This window comes from Ranitomeya imitator, chromosome 3 (genome assembly GCF_032444005.1).
Source record: "Ranitomeya imitator isolate aRanImi1 chromosome 3, aRanImi1.pri, whole genome shotgun sequence".
Lineage (NCBI taxonomy): Eukaryota > Metazoa > Chordata > Amphibia > Anura > Dendrobatidae > Ranitomeya > Ranitomeya imitator.
In genome coordinates, this window is record NC_091284.1 from 177,035,594 (window position 1) to 177,051,687 (window position 16,094).

General features: G+C 44.4%; 1 protein-coding gene across 8 annotated transcripts in view; it reads right to left on the reverse strand.

Annotated features, from left to right (window-relative positions):
* The window catches only part of CASK (calcium/calmodulin dependent serine protein kinase), a 393,333-nt gene that overhangs the window by 128,278 nt on the left and 248,961 nt on the right, over positions 1–16,094 (reverse strand). For all 8 annotated transcript variants that reach the window (XM_069761644.1, XM_069761640.1, XM_069761641.1 and 5 more), the window contains exons 6-9: positions 14,771–14,873; positions 10,570–10,745; positions 3,844–3,966; positions 2,755–2,838 (exon numbers count right to left, since the gene is read on the reverse strand). In XM_069761644.1, coding sequence (XP_069617745.1) covers positions 2,755–2,838; positions 3,844–3,966; positions 10,570–10,745; positions 14,771–14,873 — 486 coding nt within the window. The remainder of the gene's footprint in view (positions 1–2,754; positions 2,839–3,843; positions 3,967–10,569; positions 10,746–14,770; positions 14,874–16,094) is intronic.

Below are 16,094 nucleotides of genomic sequence, written 5' to 3' on the forward strand. Positions count from 1 at the left end.
TATGCTGATGCCCCATATGTGGGGGTAAACCACTGTTTGGGCGCACGGCAGAGCTCAGAAGGGATGGAGCACCATTTGACTTTTTGAGCGGGCGGAGGATGATAAATACTCTTATAAGCCTCCACTCTCGCGGTTATCAGTTGAATACAACTTTCAACATTAACCCCTGCTAGCGTGAGTAGGGGAGAATGATGCAAGCTGTCTTCAGCACCCGGCGCTGAGGAACAGACATGTGAGCGTGTTTTTCCCACAGTCACATGGTCTGTGGAAACACACAGACATGAGAACAGACCCATTCGTTTGAAGTGTCTCCGGTACATGTGAAGACTGTCACCACACGCACCAGACACACTCATGTCTGAAAGAGCCCTTAAAGAGGTTTCCCATTACTAATTTCACTCCCCTTCATGTGTCCTAATTCTTCCTATACTGCTATTACCTGTCCTGCTCCTGTAAGCTCATCTCTCTGTGGGTCATATATCCTCTTGTTGTGGTTGTTGCCTTGCTACTTCCAATCTGGGGACCGGAATCGGATAAGAAAATCAGGGAACATCACTGGTCTCAGTGAGTGACATCAGTCGGAGCATGCATGCTCAGATCAGATCATTCTCCTTGTGCCGTCCATTCAGCTGACAAGCACTATGATGCGCTGATCATTACAAAGCATATCACAGGGCTAGTCAGCTGAAGGCACTGCAATTCAAAGCAGCATTCAGGGAGAGGAGAGTAAGCCTGATGCGAGTTCAATAATGTGAGTTCAGACATGTGTGGTGCAGACAGTCTGCTGATGCTTAGAAGTGCTGTGCCTTCAGCAGACAAGCCCTGTGATATACTTTCTAATGATCAGCGCTTTGCATTGCTTGTCAGCTGAATGGATGGCCCGCCAAAGCTGCATCCAAGCAGAGGAGAGAACAGTGTAGTCTGATCAGGGCACGCATGCTCAGACTGCGGTCACTCAGACGTAGCTTCGCCACTCCACCAGTGACATGCCCTGCTCAGTTTGTCTGATTCTGGTCCCCAAATCAGATGCAGCAGAGCCAGAATTAAAACAAAAGGATATAAGACCCACAGAGATATGAGCTTACACGAGCAGGGCATGTAATAAGAGTGTATTAGAAAAGTGCTTGTTAGGACATGTTTAGGACAAATGAAAGGGGCTTAAATTAGTAATGGAAAACTTCTTTCAAAAAGGGATTAAACATGCATATTTCCTTACAAATACAAGCTGGGTCAGAGGTAATTTTAAAATGGTTGCATGAATAAAAATGTTACATACTACAATATATACAAGGAAGCAGGGATCTGTCAAAGCAATTGTATGGACAAACTTATGCCATTGAGTTTTACTCAACCAGCATGTCCATGCAGCATCTCACAGCAACCGACGGGTCCAGACATTGAATGCAAAAACATATGGAGTCATGCCGTGATCAATTTATGAGAGAATAAATGAAGGGTAGATTATGGCTATTAATAAGGGCAGTCTCACACGTCCAGATAATTCCGGTACCGGAAAAATCAGTACCGAAATTATCTGTGTCCGTGTGCCGGTGCGTTTCTGTGGCACACGTGTGCCGCCCGTGTGCCCACTGGGTACCACACGCACCATGCCGGAGACAGCGCTAAAGTTTAGCGCTGCCCCCTGCATCGTGCTGAAGCCCCATTCATATCTTCCCTGCAGCAGCGTTTGCTGTAGAGAAGATATGAATAATAGTGTGTAAAATCCAGATCCAGGTCCCCACCCCGTGTGCGCCCCTCCTCCCCCACTGTGATTAAAATGCTCACCCAGCTCCCTCGCTGCTTCCTGTCCTGGCCGCACCTTGTACTGTATGAGCGGTCACGTGGGGCCGCTCATTTACAGTAATGAATATGCGGCTCCACCCCTATGGGAGGTGACATGTTTGGCACACGGAGACACGGTCCGCAAAAAAAATCAATGACATCTGCACAGATGCATTGATTTTAATGTGTGTACGTGTGTCAGTGGCTCCGGTACGTGAGGAAACTGTCACCTCACGTACCGGAGACACTGACGTGTGAAACCGGCCTAAGAAAGTGGAGAGAAACAGCTCTCACTATTAATTGGAGAGGAGCTGCTGAGACTAATGAGAAACTGGTGTGGAATTATTTGGGACAACTTCACATATGCCTATAAGAATGTGAAGTTCAAGTCTGGGGAATCTAAGTCAGCAGGTTATGGGGCGGTGATACCGACATCTGACTTCTGCCTTGCTACTCTAAGGAAAAGTGGCACAAAATAGCAATTTTTGACAGACTTTTTTAGATTTAAATTTAGTTAGCCTCATCATGGGAAGAAGTTTTCTTGTAACTTTTTTTTGGAACTGCTTCCCAGATATAATTTTCTACAAGCACAATTTCTGAAATTCGTCATTTGTCAGGGGAAAAAGAACAACCTGTATAAGTATTTCACTTTTGATATTAGTTTTCCACAGCACTGGGATATGGACCTTAAAACTGGCGTGTGAAAAGTGACTCTCCGAACTCCTGCTCATAAAGGGTCATTCCCTGTCAGCATGTGTGTAGCGTTACCATGTAAGCATCCTTTTCTTATTGAGCCTTCTGCCCTTTCCGAACTGGAAATTCCCTTTCCATGAACTACCTCTGTGTGTTGAGCTTCAGAGATATTTTAAACACTGTATTTAATCTCAGTATTTGTTGTGACACAGGACACATGTTACATACTGTGGACGGGCTTACAATGGTAAAGGTGGTTAAGAGGATTCATGAATTTACCTTTAATTTCCTCCTTGCATTGAATTTTCTTAGCTGTTCTACAGTTTCTGGCAAGTGGATCTTGTATGCATAGCGATCCCTTTCCTGGAATCAAGAAAAGTTTGTGTAGAAAAATGAACAAATAAATGAACTAAGAAACAGCGTGTTCACACACATTCCCAGGAGTCATGCTCATCTGACTTACATGTATGTGTATCTACCCGTCTATTTAATTTGTAGGAACTTTAAGTCTGGGTGCACACGTTGCAGATTTTTCACGTTTTTTTCACGTTTTTCAGCATGTTCATTAATTTTGCAGATTTTTTGCGGATTTCCCACTATATAATGCATTGGGAAATGTCCGGAAAAATCCGCAAAAAAAAAACCGCACCAAAACGCAGTAAAAATGCGCAAAAAAACGCAAGCAGATTTCTTGCAGAAAATTTCGGGATTTTCTCAGGAAATTTCTGCAAGAAATCCTGAACGTGTGCACATAGCCTAAGCCTATTTTACAGCTGGTGGAGTCAAAGGGGTTGTTCCCTTTCAATCACATTTTTCTCCTGGCTGCAGCTCGCTATAAACAAATAGTACTGTACGCCCCCTCCCCAGGTCCACAGTGAGTCTCTGCTGCAGTTACCAGTGTCTCATTGGCTGTGGCGCCGAACTGACTTTCATAGTGTGGCAGCCAATCAGTGAGCTCGACGGCTCTAGTGAGGCGTTCTAGTAAACATAACGTCCCATTGAGAAACGCCAAGCTCACTGTATGGCGGCAGCATCATCGTCAATGTGACGACAGCACAGCAGCCATTGTACAACATCGGTGCAGATTACCAGTGGACCCAGGGAAGGGGAGTACAGCTTTTATTATTTCTACAATCTGCAGCCAGAGGAGAAATATAATTTTAGGTGAACAATCTGCTTAAATCGTTTGGGTGATGCAAATATATTACTTCTGTTCCGAACTGCAGCCTGTACTCTAATATACCGTATTCACGATTCTTCAGCTCAGTGGTACACCAGCCACACACATCCTGGGAAGTGTAGTCCCTACACTGGGTAAAGCACACTAATGTGATGTAGTGACTGCGCTGCACACTTTCCGCAGCTTACCTTTAGCCAGGGGTGATTGAGTGCCTCATACACTGTTATTCTTTCCGCAGGGTCCAACATAAGCATGCGACGCACCAAGTCTTTAGCACTTTCAGATATATGACTCCATTGTCGAGGATTCATCTACAAAGTTAAAAAAAAAAAAAATTTAAACACAATTTTTACTCAATTTAGTAGCTACCTGTTAAAACTGTATTTTTCTTTGCAAATATTACTTTCACTTTAATTCCAAAGCATTAGTCAATTGCCATGTCAGTTCCGTAAAAAATAAAATTGTAAGGCAAGGTTCACACCTATAGCAGCAACACTTTTACAGTCATTTTCTGAAACCAATCGCAAACAGACTGCAGTTTTGCCATGAGTTCAGAACGTGTTCATAACAAAAGAAATGGGAAAGAAAAAAAAAAAAAATGGCAACAAACATGGAATCCAGCCCGGTAGCAATTTCTAGTTAAGTGATAATTCGATGCTGATTTTTGTTGCACCATCACCTGATTATTCCCTATCGAGCTGGCTTCTGCTTCCTAGTGCCAAGACTATGCCCTACACCAGACGACAAAAACAAAAGAAGGGATCAATCAGGATCGATCGCCTCTTACTAAACGTTTTATAGGAGGAAACAGAAGTCTGAGTCAGGAAGATTAAGAGGTTATTGCACAAGACTTCGGACTCCCATCTGCTTCCTAATTATGGCGAGGATCTTGCTGAGGTAAACAGACTGACCAGAAAACAATATATCAGCGGACTACCAATGACTTCTGTCCTGCAATAGAGTAGTTCATGAATAAGAAGTTTGTTCAGAAACCACAACACCCAAAACACTGTAAATGTTCTATTCTAACAGCAAGATTGCATGATTGCTTCAGCTTCGATAATTTGGTTGGTTTGCAAAAAAGTAAACATCTACGGTACTAATATAAATTAAAGGGGCTGTCCATTGTGAAACTTCTTATTACCTATCCATGGGATCGGTGAAAACCTACTGACATCTAGGACCTGCAGCACTGAGAAAAATGGGGAACCTTTATTCCTTTAGATTGGAGCGGGTGCACATGCTCGTCACGACTCAGTCCCTATAGGGTTGTCGAGCAGCAGTCAAACATCTGACCCAACGCTCCATTCTGCGATACAAGCGCACCGCTGGGGATAAAAATTCACCATTCTGCTGATTAGCTCAGGCCTCAGTGGTCAGACAGTTAACATCTATATTGCGATTTTTTATTGTGATACTTTGTTTTACTGGACAACTCCATTAAAAGGGGCTATCTGGCCTCAAGGTACAAATCTATAGTCACTGACTGTATCCTCAGAGGGCGCAGAGGGAAAAAGCTTCCTGCACATGGCGGAGAAAACATGGAAGTGGAACTCCATGAAAATCAAAAATAGCACTGAACCTAGAAAAAAGGAGCAGCTCTCATAATTAATATCTAGCACATGTTATTAGCTTACACGTAGACACTTCCATGGTTACGACCACAAGCATCTGTCACTATAAGGCCGGTGTCACACTCAGCGTAGGGGAATACGGTCCGTATTTTACATGCGTAATACGCAGAAATGTTTCCAAAATAGTGATCCGTATGTCATCCGTAAGAAAGGTGTGGCAGCGTATTTTGCGCATGAACTTCTGCGTATGTAAACCGTAATGCGTTTTTTTTTCTCGCAACCTTACAAAATTGACATTTAACGCTTTTCAGGGCTGAATTTTATTTAAATCATCATCACCAACCCTGTTTAAAGCCTCTGCAACAGGTGGCACACTCCCATCTGGCCATTTTGTGGGTGTGCATGCATCTGTTGGTGTATTGTTGTTACGTTGGCACCATGTCTGAGCTGCTGCATTTCACCCCAACTCAGCGGGTGTTATTTAACTGGGTGTTGTCTCGTCGCTTTGGCCAGCCATACCCCGTGATAGTGGATCCGCGAAGGAGGAGAAGAATGTGGGTGCATCCACTTTTGAGACAACACGTCACTAAAGGACATTTTCAGAGGCTGTATAGAGCTCTGCGGGTACATCCTGAAAAATTTTATCTTTACTGTCGAATGACAATACCAACCCTTTGACATGTTGTTGGAGACAGTACGTCCAGGAATAACAATTCAGGACACCATGATGCGAAAATGCATATCCGCAGAGGAGCGTCTTCTCCTTACCTTACGGTATGTATTCACCATCCTCACATACTGTATGTAGATGAGGTTTTATTTTTTATGTTGCTTCTTAGCAGCTCCATAAAATTATGTGTGTAAATAATAGCCAAAGATGCTCCAAAATATGTATTTACAATGTTCAATTACATACCCAGTGTAGATTTTGCAAGTTACACTGTTAATCCTGCCTTTTTACATTTCCAAATTACTTGTGTTAACTCTGGTTTTGGTGTAGTATTTTTATTTGGCTAATATTATCTGTTCTGTGCTTTCAGCTTCCTGTCAACTGGATTGTCCTATGCCGGACTACATCTGGAGTTTCTCATCGGACGATCCACTATTTCTGGCATTGTGCGTGCAACATGTATGGAAATATGGTCAAAACTCCACGAACTTGTCATGCATGAGCCCAAAATGGATGATTGGCTCAAAATAGCCCGTGGCTTTAATGTCACTTGCCAATTCCGTCACTGCATCGGAGCCCTGGATGGGAAACATATCAGGGTGCGCAAGTCGCTTAACTCGGGCACCCAATTCTATAATTATAAGCAGTTTTTCTCTGTAGTTCTGTTAGCTGTAGTTGACAGTAACTACAGGTTTATAATTGTAGATATTGGGGCCTATGGGCGAACTGGAGACTCCAGGGTCTTCAAATTCGTCCATTATGGGTCAGCGGCTACGTGAAAACCAGTGTGACCTCCCCCCACCACGACAACTCCCAGGCTCCAATGCTGAAGCAGTGCCATATGTTCTTGTGGGAGATGAGGCCTTCCAATTGACAAGGCATGTGATGAGGCCTTATCCCCGGCACAACCTGGACCACCGGCGGCGGGTGTTTAATTTGAGGCTTTCAAGGGCGCGGCGACTGGTGGAGTGCGCCTTCGGGATTCTGTGTGCCAAATGGCATGTCCTCCAGTCTGCCATTCAGCTGAGTGAGGCTAATGTTAACGAAGTGATAAAAGCGTGTGTTTTACACAATTTTACGAGACATCATGATTGCTCCTCAGCTGCTAGTGGTGAAGACATGTTGACTAATGTGGGGAGTCCTACACCACATGGACCTCCTCCGCGGAGTCCCCTTTCTGGCCTAAAAGTGAGGGATATTTACACAAATTATTTTGTTTCTCCTCAGGGTGCTACTCCCTGGCAGGATTACGCTGTAATTGTTTTCTTTATTACTATACTATCTTGAAAAAAATACTTTATTTACTGAACTGTGTTTTGACTTAATTATTACATTTAGATGAACATAATATGATTGGATATGATGTCATAAAGATTGGACATACACAAAGAAATTGGCTTTCAAACTAGTTATTATAAATTATATTTTTAGCCAATTTCTAACTTTCAATAAACATATTGACAGCATATGGCTTATGTGGCCATTAAGACTTGGCCAAAGCCAAATAATCAACCAAAACACATTGCTATCACAGCAGATTATCAATTTGTGTGTATATCGCGCACAATTTGCAACAATAATCAGCCATTTTTTATAGATTCTTATATGTTGGTGGAGGTGATGGCGGCAATTCAGGTTGCTGCTCTTGTGGCCTTTGTTGGCCCCATTGCCCTTCACCCTGTTGGTGTGCTCTCTGTTGGCCCTGCCCCAAAATCTGGCCCTACACATGAGTACTGGCCATAAGGGTTCATATTATGGGCATCATGACGATAATAGAAGTCGTGTGTGTCATAATCCCCACCAATATGACCATGTCGTCCAAACCCAGGTTGGGACCAGCCTCCATCACTGGGTCTAGACAAGTGGCCATATTGTTAAGGTTGTTGGAAGGATGCCATTTGGTAATTTGTAGACATTGATGGGTTCTGTTTGGGATAGGGTTGTGAGTTTGACATTGGTGGGTTCTGTTGGGGATAGGGTTGAGGTGTTGTCCCATGAGGAGGAGGTCATTCAGATCCCTCTTGAGCATGCACTGGTTGATTTCTTGGCATACGCAAGAGGTTACGTGGTGACATCTGCCAACTCTTAATGTACTCATACAAATTATTAGGGTCATTTGGGGGTGTGCATGCATCAAGAAGGATCTGCATGCACCCTCTCACACGTGGCCTCATCTCACGGGGAATGGGACGGAGATAGCGGGCCAGGCTACGCGCAAATGACTCATCACCCTCATCCTGAGTAGCCCAAATTTAAGACACCAGTGTCCACAATCCTTCGGCTTGCACTAATCTCTCTCCTTCTGCGGCCACGGCGTTAGGTCACAGCAGGCTGTGGTGAGGCCTCAAGCGGAACAATGGGGCTGCTGCTGTGGCCAGTATCCTCAGGCATCAGTGAAGCTGGTGCATCTGTGGGTGGTGCTGCAGCATCAGGACCAGGTGGTTGTGAAACATGAGGGGCAGCCGAAGATGGATCCGGAGGGAGAATCAGAAGGAGCCGTAGATGGTCCAGCCACCTCTTCTCCTTCACCAACAGGATCTATGAGTGCCTCTGAATCTGAACCTGTTGTCTCCCTATCAGTGAGGTTGGATTGAGTTCTGTTATTTGAAAAATTAAAAAAAAAAATTACAATCATCTATGACCATTCCCAACGTGTATTGTTATGTGAGGTTTGTACTTACGGTCTGAGATCCATACTGGGATAAAGAAATGACAGCCGGTCAAAATAAATGTATTTTCGTTTGGCAGGAGCAGATGAGCCACTCCTGGCCTGCTGCTGCCTTTCTCTTCGGTACTGGTCCCGAATGCTTCTCTAACATCTCATAACATCATCCACTGTAATGACAGAGAAGAAAATAATGTATGATGTATGAGGACATCGTACACATTGGTAACACAAGGTGTCAGTGATTTCACCGATTTAAATAGGCCCTATTCTAAGCTGCATTTCTAACTTAATATCTGCAATTAGCAAAATAAACACACACAAATACCACTATCCCATAAAAGGGGCACCATAGAATGCAAGTACACAAGAACAGGGTCCTGTCCCCTCTATACCAGTCTGTCATTGTTAATTTGCTAACTGTAAGCGATATCTATAAATGCTGTACGAAACCCCTTTATCATGTCCTGCACCATTACATAAATGTTGCACTATACATACAAAATCAGGATAACAAATAATAATTGTGAACAAATCTTGTTCTTACTGCAGTTTGTAATATGAAATACTTGATAATCAGGAGTGTACTTACTTAGTTGCCTCTGTCCCTCATGTGGCCGCTGGTCAAAATTTGGGAAAAGGATTCCACAAATGCTCCTCCATGCAGCCTCTTTCCTAGCCCGATTGGCATAATTGGCATCCCGTTGGTCCCAAATCTCGGGCCCATCCTGGCCCAGGAGCATATCCACATTGATGAGGTTTGCCGTGCTGCTTGCAACTCCGTGGAGGTGTCCCACAGACTTCCGGGATGTCTGTCTGGCTTTTTCAGCTAATTAGCATGTCTCAGCTTCCTGATTGAGGGCTTGGCACATTTCCTGGCACCTGGAGATGTCTGGCGTATTTCTCGCAAGTCACACTGATGGTCCGTGTGTAATCCGTATTTTTCTCGCCCCCGTAGGACTTTCATTGGCGGATTTTTTGCGCAATACGCTGACAAACACAGCATGCTGTGATTTTCTACGCCCGTAAAATACGTCTGCGAAATATACGGCAGATAGCAGCTGCCCCATAGAGAAACATTGAACCGTGTGTAATGCGTAGTTTTTGCGCCTCTCATACGTCCGTAAAACTCACTAGTGTGACGCCGGCCTATGAGTGGTCATAACCATGCATACCCAAGCTGCTGCTATGCCCTGCACATGAGGTAAGAGACCGTGAATCTGAAGAAGTATGCTACATTTCTAATTAGCGGTATTTGCTAATATTAAACCTACTACATTTTGGGATAGGCTCTTGGAAATGGAAATACCCCTTTAATTTAAATGGATGAAAAATGCTGAAAGAATGAACATGCTGCAGATTTTGAAAAACAAAAAATCAAGTGCATGAGAATCCACAATACGCTCACTTTTCTGGTACTGTAAATTGCAGTGTTTTTTTTTTTTTTACCCATGGCAAAGACGTAGAAAGATTCAGTGAAAACACAGCGTGTGAACAGGATCTTAAGAAAAGTGTGTTTCTATACCCTATTTATCTGGCAGGATTTCTACAAACTGGAAAATAAAAAACATTGAATTCTACTAATCTGGCCGACTAAGCATTTGAGCTTTGTTTACTCATTTTGCATTGCTTACATCATATTCCGCAGCGCTTTACATACATTATCATCACTGTCCCCACTGGGCCTCACCATCTATAGCCCCTTATCAGTATGTCTTTGGAATGTGGGAGAAAATTAGAGAACCCGAAGGAGACCCACACAAACACAGGGAGAACATACAGACTCCTTGCAGATGTTGTCCTTGGTGGGATTTGAACCCAGGACCCCAGCGCTACAAGACTGCAGTGTTAACCACTGAGCCACCGTGTTGTGTTTCCATGCGTTTCAACAATACAAGCTAAAATGACATTGTAAACCACAGCAGTTGGATGTGAAATGTACAATTTTGCTGGGTGCAGGCACATAGTTGCAGGGCACCCTCCTAGAAACAAGACAGTCACTTACCTTGTATTTTCCTTTGATAATGCCCTCGAATAATCTTTCCTTTGTGCCATAAAAAGGCAAACAGCCACTTAACAGGATAAAAAGAATGACACCACATCCCCAGACATCTACAGGCTTCCCATAAGGCTCTCTCTTCACCACCTCTGGAGCCATAAAGTGCGGTGTTCCTACACGACCTAGTGGAAGCAGACAGTGCAAAGCTGTATTATCCAAGTTACATCAAAACTATACGATGCAATATTCATCTTTACACAGACCCTTTACAGAGTACAAGGTAACACTGAACTAGAGTCAGCATTTGACCAGTGTATACTTAGGACGGTCTGTAGTAAGCGAATGACCCAGGTCAGGCACTTAACTTAAAGGGAACCAGTCACCCCCAAAATCGCAGGTGAGGTAAGCCCACCGGCATCAGAGGCTTATCTACAGCATTCTGGAATTCTGTAGATACGCCCCCGATGTATCCTAAAAGATGAGAAAAAGACGTTAGATTATACTCATCCAGGGGCGTTCCCGCTGCGGTCCGGGTCCGGCGCCTCCCATCTTCATCAGATGACGTCCTCTTCTGGTCTTCACGCTGCGGCTCCGGCGGAGGCGTACTTTGTCTGCCCTGTTGAGGGCAGAGCAAAGTACTGCAGTGCGCAGGCGCCGTGCCTCTCTGACCTTTCCCGATGCCTACGCACTGCAGTACTTTGCTCTGCCCTCAACAGGGCAGACAAAGTACGCCTGCACCGGATCCACAGCGTGAAGACCAGAAGAGGACGTCATCTGATGAAGATGGGAGGCGCCGGACCAACAGCGGGACCGCCCCTGGGTGAGCATAATCTAACATCTTTTTCTCATCTTTTAGGATACATCGGGGGCGTATCTAGAGCATTCCAGAATGCTGTAGATAAGCCCCTGATGCCGGTGGGCTTAGCTCACCCGTTATTTTGGGGGTGACAGATTCCCTTTAAAGAGTTTTCCCATGAACAAAGTTAATTTTAATCAATAGATCTTGGAATGAAAATCATTTCCTCAATTGAATGTGGTAAAAAAATAAATAATAAATACGGTAATATGTTCTTGTGCCAAGATAATCTTATAAATGTGTCCCTGCTGTGTACTGTGTAATGGCCGTGTCTGACCGTGCAGGAACATGGTCTGATCATACCATATCTCCTGGGCAGGGGGAAAGCAAGAGAGTATACAGACATGATAGCATGGGGTCACATATAATTACTTCTTTGAAGTAAAACTTTTTAAACAGGCAGGGATCCCCATACTGGACTGTCTGTATACTCTTTTGCGTTTTCCTCTGCCCAGGAGCTGTGGTATGATGAGACCATGTTCCTGCACAGCCAGACACGGCCATTACCCAGTAGGGGCACATTTATGAAATGAAGCACATTTTTTATACAAATCCATTTGTGGAAATTATATTATTATTCAAAGTATTAAAATCAACTTTATAAAATAACTTCGTGAGAAAAAGGGCTTCCTGAATCTAAAAAGACATTATGAGGCTGAATTTTTTTGCCAAATACACCACCCCACAGGTCCGTGGTCTGTACCTGGTACTGCAGTTAAGGTTTGTGCAGACGTTCAGTAGTTGGCAGCGCTTTGGACGTAGCACATGTCCGATCCATCCAAAGTGCTGCCCGCTTTTGGTTATTGAACCTGGTGACATTTATCTTGCGGAGGCTGAGCGTATCCTCAAGTTAAGTCGACATGCTGTGGTCTGGAGAGACGCACCACATGTCCGTCTCCTCAGAGAAGCCGCAGGTGTCTGTGCACGCATATGGACATGGGCTTTCTTGAAATCCCATCCACTATGATGTAACATTTTGCCTCTGTAGGTTGGACGCTGTGGATGTACGCAGCATCCAACTCAGGGCTGTGGAGTTGGAGTCTAAGCCAATTTTGGTGGAGTCGCAGTCATGAAAATTGAGGAGTCCAAAGTTTGGCTTACTGGCTCCACAGCCCTGGTCCAACCTACAGTGTTTACTGACCGTGGGAACTTGCCCTTATAGCTGCAAACATGTCGTCAGGGGTTAAAAAGTTACTTAAAGAATCATTACTTGCTTCAAAGTTTTTATCCTCTTAAAGGGAACCTGTCACCCCGAAAATCGCGGGTGAGGTAAGCCCACCGGCATCAGGGGCTTATCTACAGCATTCTGTAATGCTGTAGATAAGCCCCCGATGTTACCTGAAAAAGGAGAAAAAGAGTTTAGATTATAATCACCCAGGGGCGGTCCCGCTGCTGGTCAGGTCGGATGGGCGTCTCCGGTCCGCTCCGGCGCCTCCTATCTTCTTTCCATGACGTCCTCTTCTGATCTTCAGCCACGGCTCTGGCGCAGGCGTACTTTGCTCTGCCCTCTTGAGGGCAGAGGATAGTACTGCAATGCGCAGGCGCCGGAAAGGTCAAAAGCCCGGCGCCTGCGCACTGCAGTACTTTGTCTGCCCTCAACAGGGCAGAGCAAAATACGCCTGCGCCGGAGCCGTGGCTGAAGATCAGAAGAGGACGTCATGGAAAGAAGATAGGAGGCGCCGGAGCGGACCAGAGACCCCCATCCGACCTGACCAGCAGCGGGACCGCCCCTGGATGAGTATAATCTAACCTCTTTTTCTCCTTTTTCAGGTAACATCGGGGGCTTATCTACAGCATTACAGAATGCTGCAGATAAGCCCCTGATGCCGGTGGGATTACCTCACCCGCGATTTTCGGGGTGACAGGTTCCCTTTAATATATGGCCATCATGTTCTATAGCACCCTGTACTTACAATTCCTCATTTTGCCTTTCTACCCAGTTAATACTTTTCTTTTTCTTCTCTATGTAGAAACAGGAAGTGTCTTGTCCCTGCAGAAACCATTCCCCTCTTCAACTCCTGAACCAGCTGCTGCTCTTCTCCCTGCCAGGGACCTTTGCAGTGACTTAGGACTCATACAAAGAAACTGACTTCCTGTTTCTACATAGAGCTTAGAATGAGTCAGCTAGTTAGTTTTTAATCACATGATGTCAGCCATTACTTGAAACAGATTAACTGGATAGAAAGGCAAAATGTCCAATGGTAAGTACAACGTGCTGTATAACATGATAACTGCAATATATTAAGAGGATACAAACTTAAAAAAGTAGACTTATTCTAAATCCCCCCGTCAAAAAAAAAAAAAATCAAGCTCTTAAGAAATTTTTAGTGTCTGCCATCTAAACAATGCATCAGTGTCTGAAATAGACATTGGGAATGGTTTAGTTTTTAAGTGAAGATGCTGAACTTTCCATTTAGAAGTTAGATCTCATAACTAGGAGAAACTTACACAAATAAAAATGCACAAATCTGTACAGCTTACAGAATGTCCGATATGGGAAAAATAATTTACCAATCCTAAGAATAGGCTATAATTGTGGGAATGCTGCGATGCTACCAATTACCAGAACATGGATCCCAGGGGCCCTAGTTACTCCTCACAGCATGATGGCAAGTGAGGAACTTTACATTCAGCAACACACAAGGGTGGCCAACAGTTTACTTCTGATCCATGTAACAAAAACCCCACAAACTTATAGGGGGGTGAGGGTGATCACTTAATGTGTGTAGATGTGATTGGGGATACCCTGTCTATATAACTTGCTGAAATATTAACCTTCTGTCCCAGCAGCTTCATATCCAGCCCCAAGGTCAATGCAGGAGAGTTTTTCCTGTATTTTTCCTGTGTTTGTACACCATCAATTCTGTATGATAACCGAGCCTGCTGACTAGCCCTTTCAATAGCTAAACTGGCCCTTTCTTGGTCATGGCCAATGAACAGACAGAAGAGGAGTAATGTCTGGTTACTCGCCATGACCAAAGGTTGTCCAGGACTAAATGTGATTACCCATACACAGGACCACAGATTGGTGGGGATTAGATGGCACCCCCACTATCCGTCGAGATCTGCTTTGACAGGAGCCAGATGTGAGCAATATATGGAGCAGAACAGTAACATAGGATAGAAGTACTCACTACTAGGCCACAGACACTAAATGCACGGCTCTGCAGTGTACTGCTCCATGCATTGCTTACCAACGGCCGCTGCCAGAGAAGATGTCAGCTGTGAGGGTGCTGGGTGTCAGACCCCGACAGATCTCATAGGTAATCAGTGTGTTTGCCCAATAATGTCTTTGGGATTGTCTGGGACTGAGTGCACCACCCTCCACCCCTGCCCAGAAAAGGCACTTACCTCCAGCCACTAAGCCAGACTCGCCCAATTGTATTGCAACTCCAAAGCCACCAAGCTTGACCGGAGCAGAATTCTCTTTAGAAGCGAGAAGTACACAGTGTGGCTAAACAAAAAAAAAAAAAGTAAATTAAGAAGGATCAGCACAACAAAAAAACACATTAGAACCTAAAAGGTATGCAGGATAGACTGATCAACATGGATGGCCGCTCCATATGCATTTGGTACCAAATAGGCCGTAACATTTTCTACATGATAGTACCAAGATTTTACTGGCTGGTTGACATCGAAAGACTTCACATAATCGGGAAGTGCAGCTCATCATCTATTCTAAAAAGGTAATTGTGAAATGCAGCCAGGAACTACAAAACCGTTTTGAATAGAGAGCTACATGTGTGCAGGGTCTCCTCCTCTCTAAAGTACTGATGGATGAAGGGCACCCACAATTCTCCTGATACATGACAGTCCTGGTAGTGGGATTCGAAGGATCAGATAGTTAGGGTATATATTCTTACGATATGCCATAATGTTTTAAAAGGTAATACCCCTTTAAGTTTTACTGCAGCACTTGTAGTTCTTTAACAGGAGAATGTGCCCCTCTGTTCATAAAAAAGGTTGTGCACCCCTGATTTATAACAAATTCAATGCGGACACTAAGAAATCTACATACAATGGGCATGGAATTCTGCAAAACCTATCCACACTATCAACTGTGATGTACTTTTATAGCACCATCATATTCCACAGCACTTAGACATCGCTGTCCCCGATGGGGCTCACAATCTAGATTCTCCATCACTAGGACTTTGGAGTGTGGGGAAATCTGAGAACCCGCAGGGAACACACACAAACACGGGGGGAACATACAATCTCCTTGCAGATGTTGTCCTTGGTGGGATTTGAACCCAGGACCGCAGTGCTGCAAGGCTGCAGTGCTAATCAGTAAGCCACCATCAATATTCACTTACGGTAACATGGATTCTCTAAAGAAGTATTTCATGGGGACAGGCTATATTAAAGTGGGAAGAATTGCCAAAGAGAAAAGGAAAAGATACAGCCATTTCAGATAATACACAGAAGGTCCACAAGCCAGATAAGAACTAGGGGAGATCTATTCTTAAAGAAAAAAAATGTCCAGCTGCACCCAATCCGTGAAAAAAAAGTTTTCTTTATTCACAAACTTAAACATGGAGGATACAAACTTCAGCACAAACCATATGGGAAAGAATCTCAAATGACACAGCGGGTCCGTGCTCCCGAAGCTCAGCTTAGGCTACGTTCACATTTGCGCCGCTCCCGGCTGCGTCGGGCGCAGCCGCGGCGACGC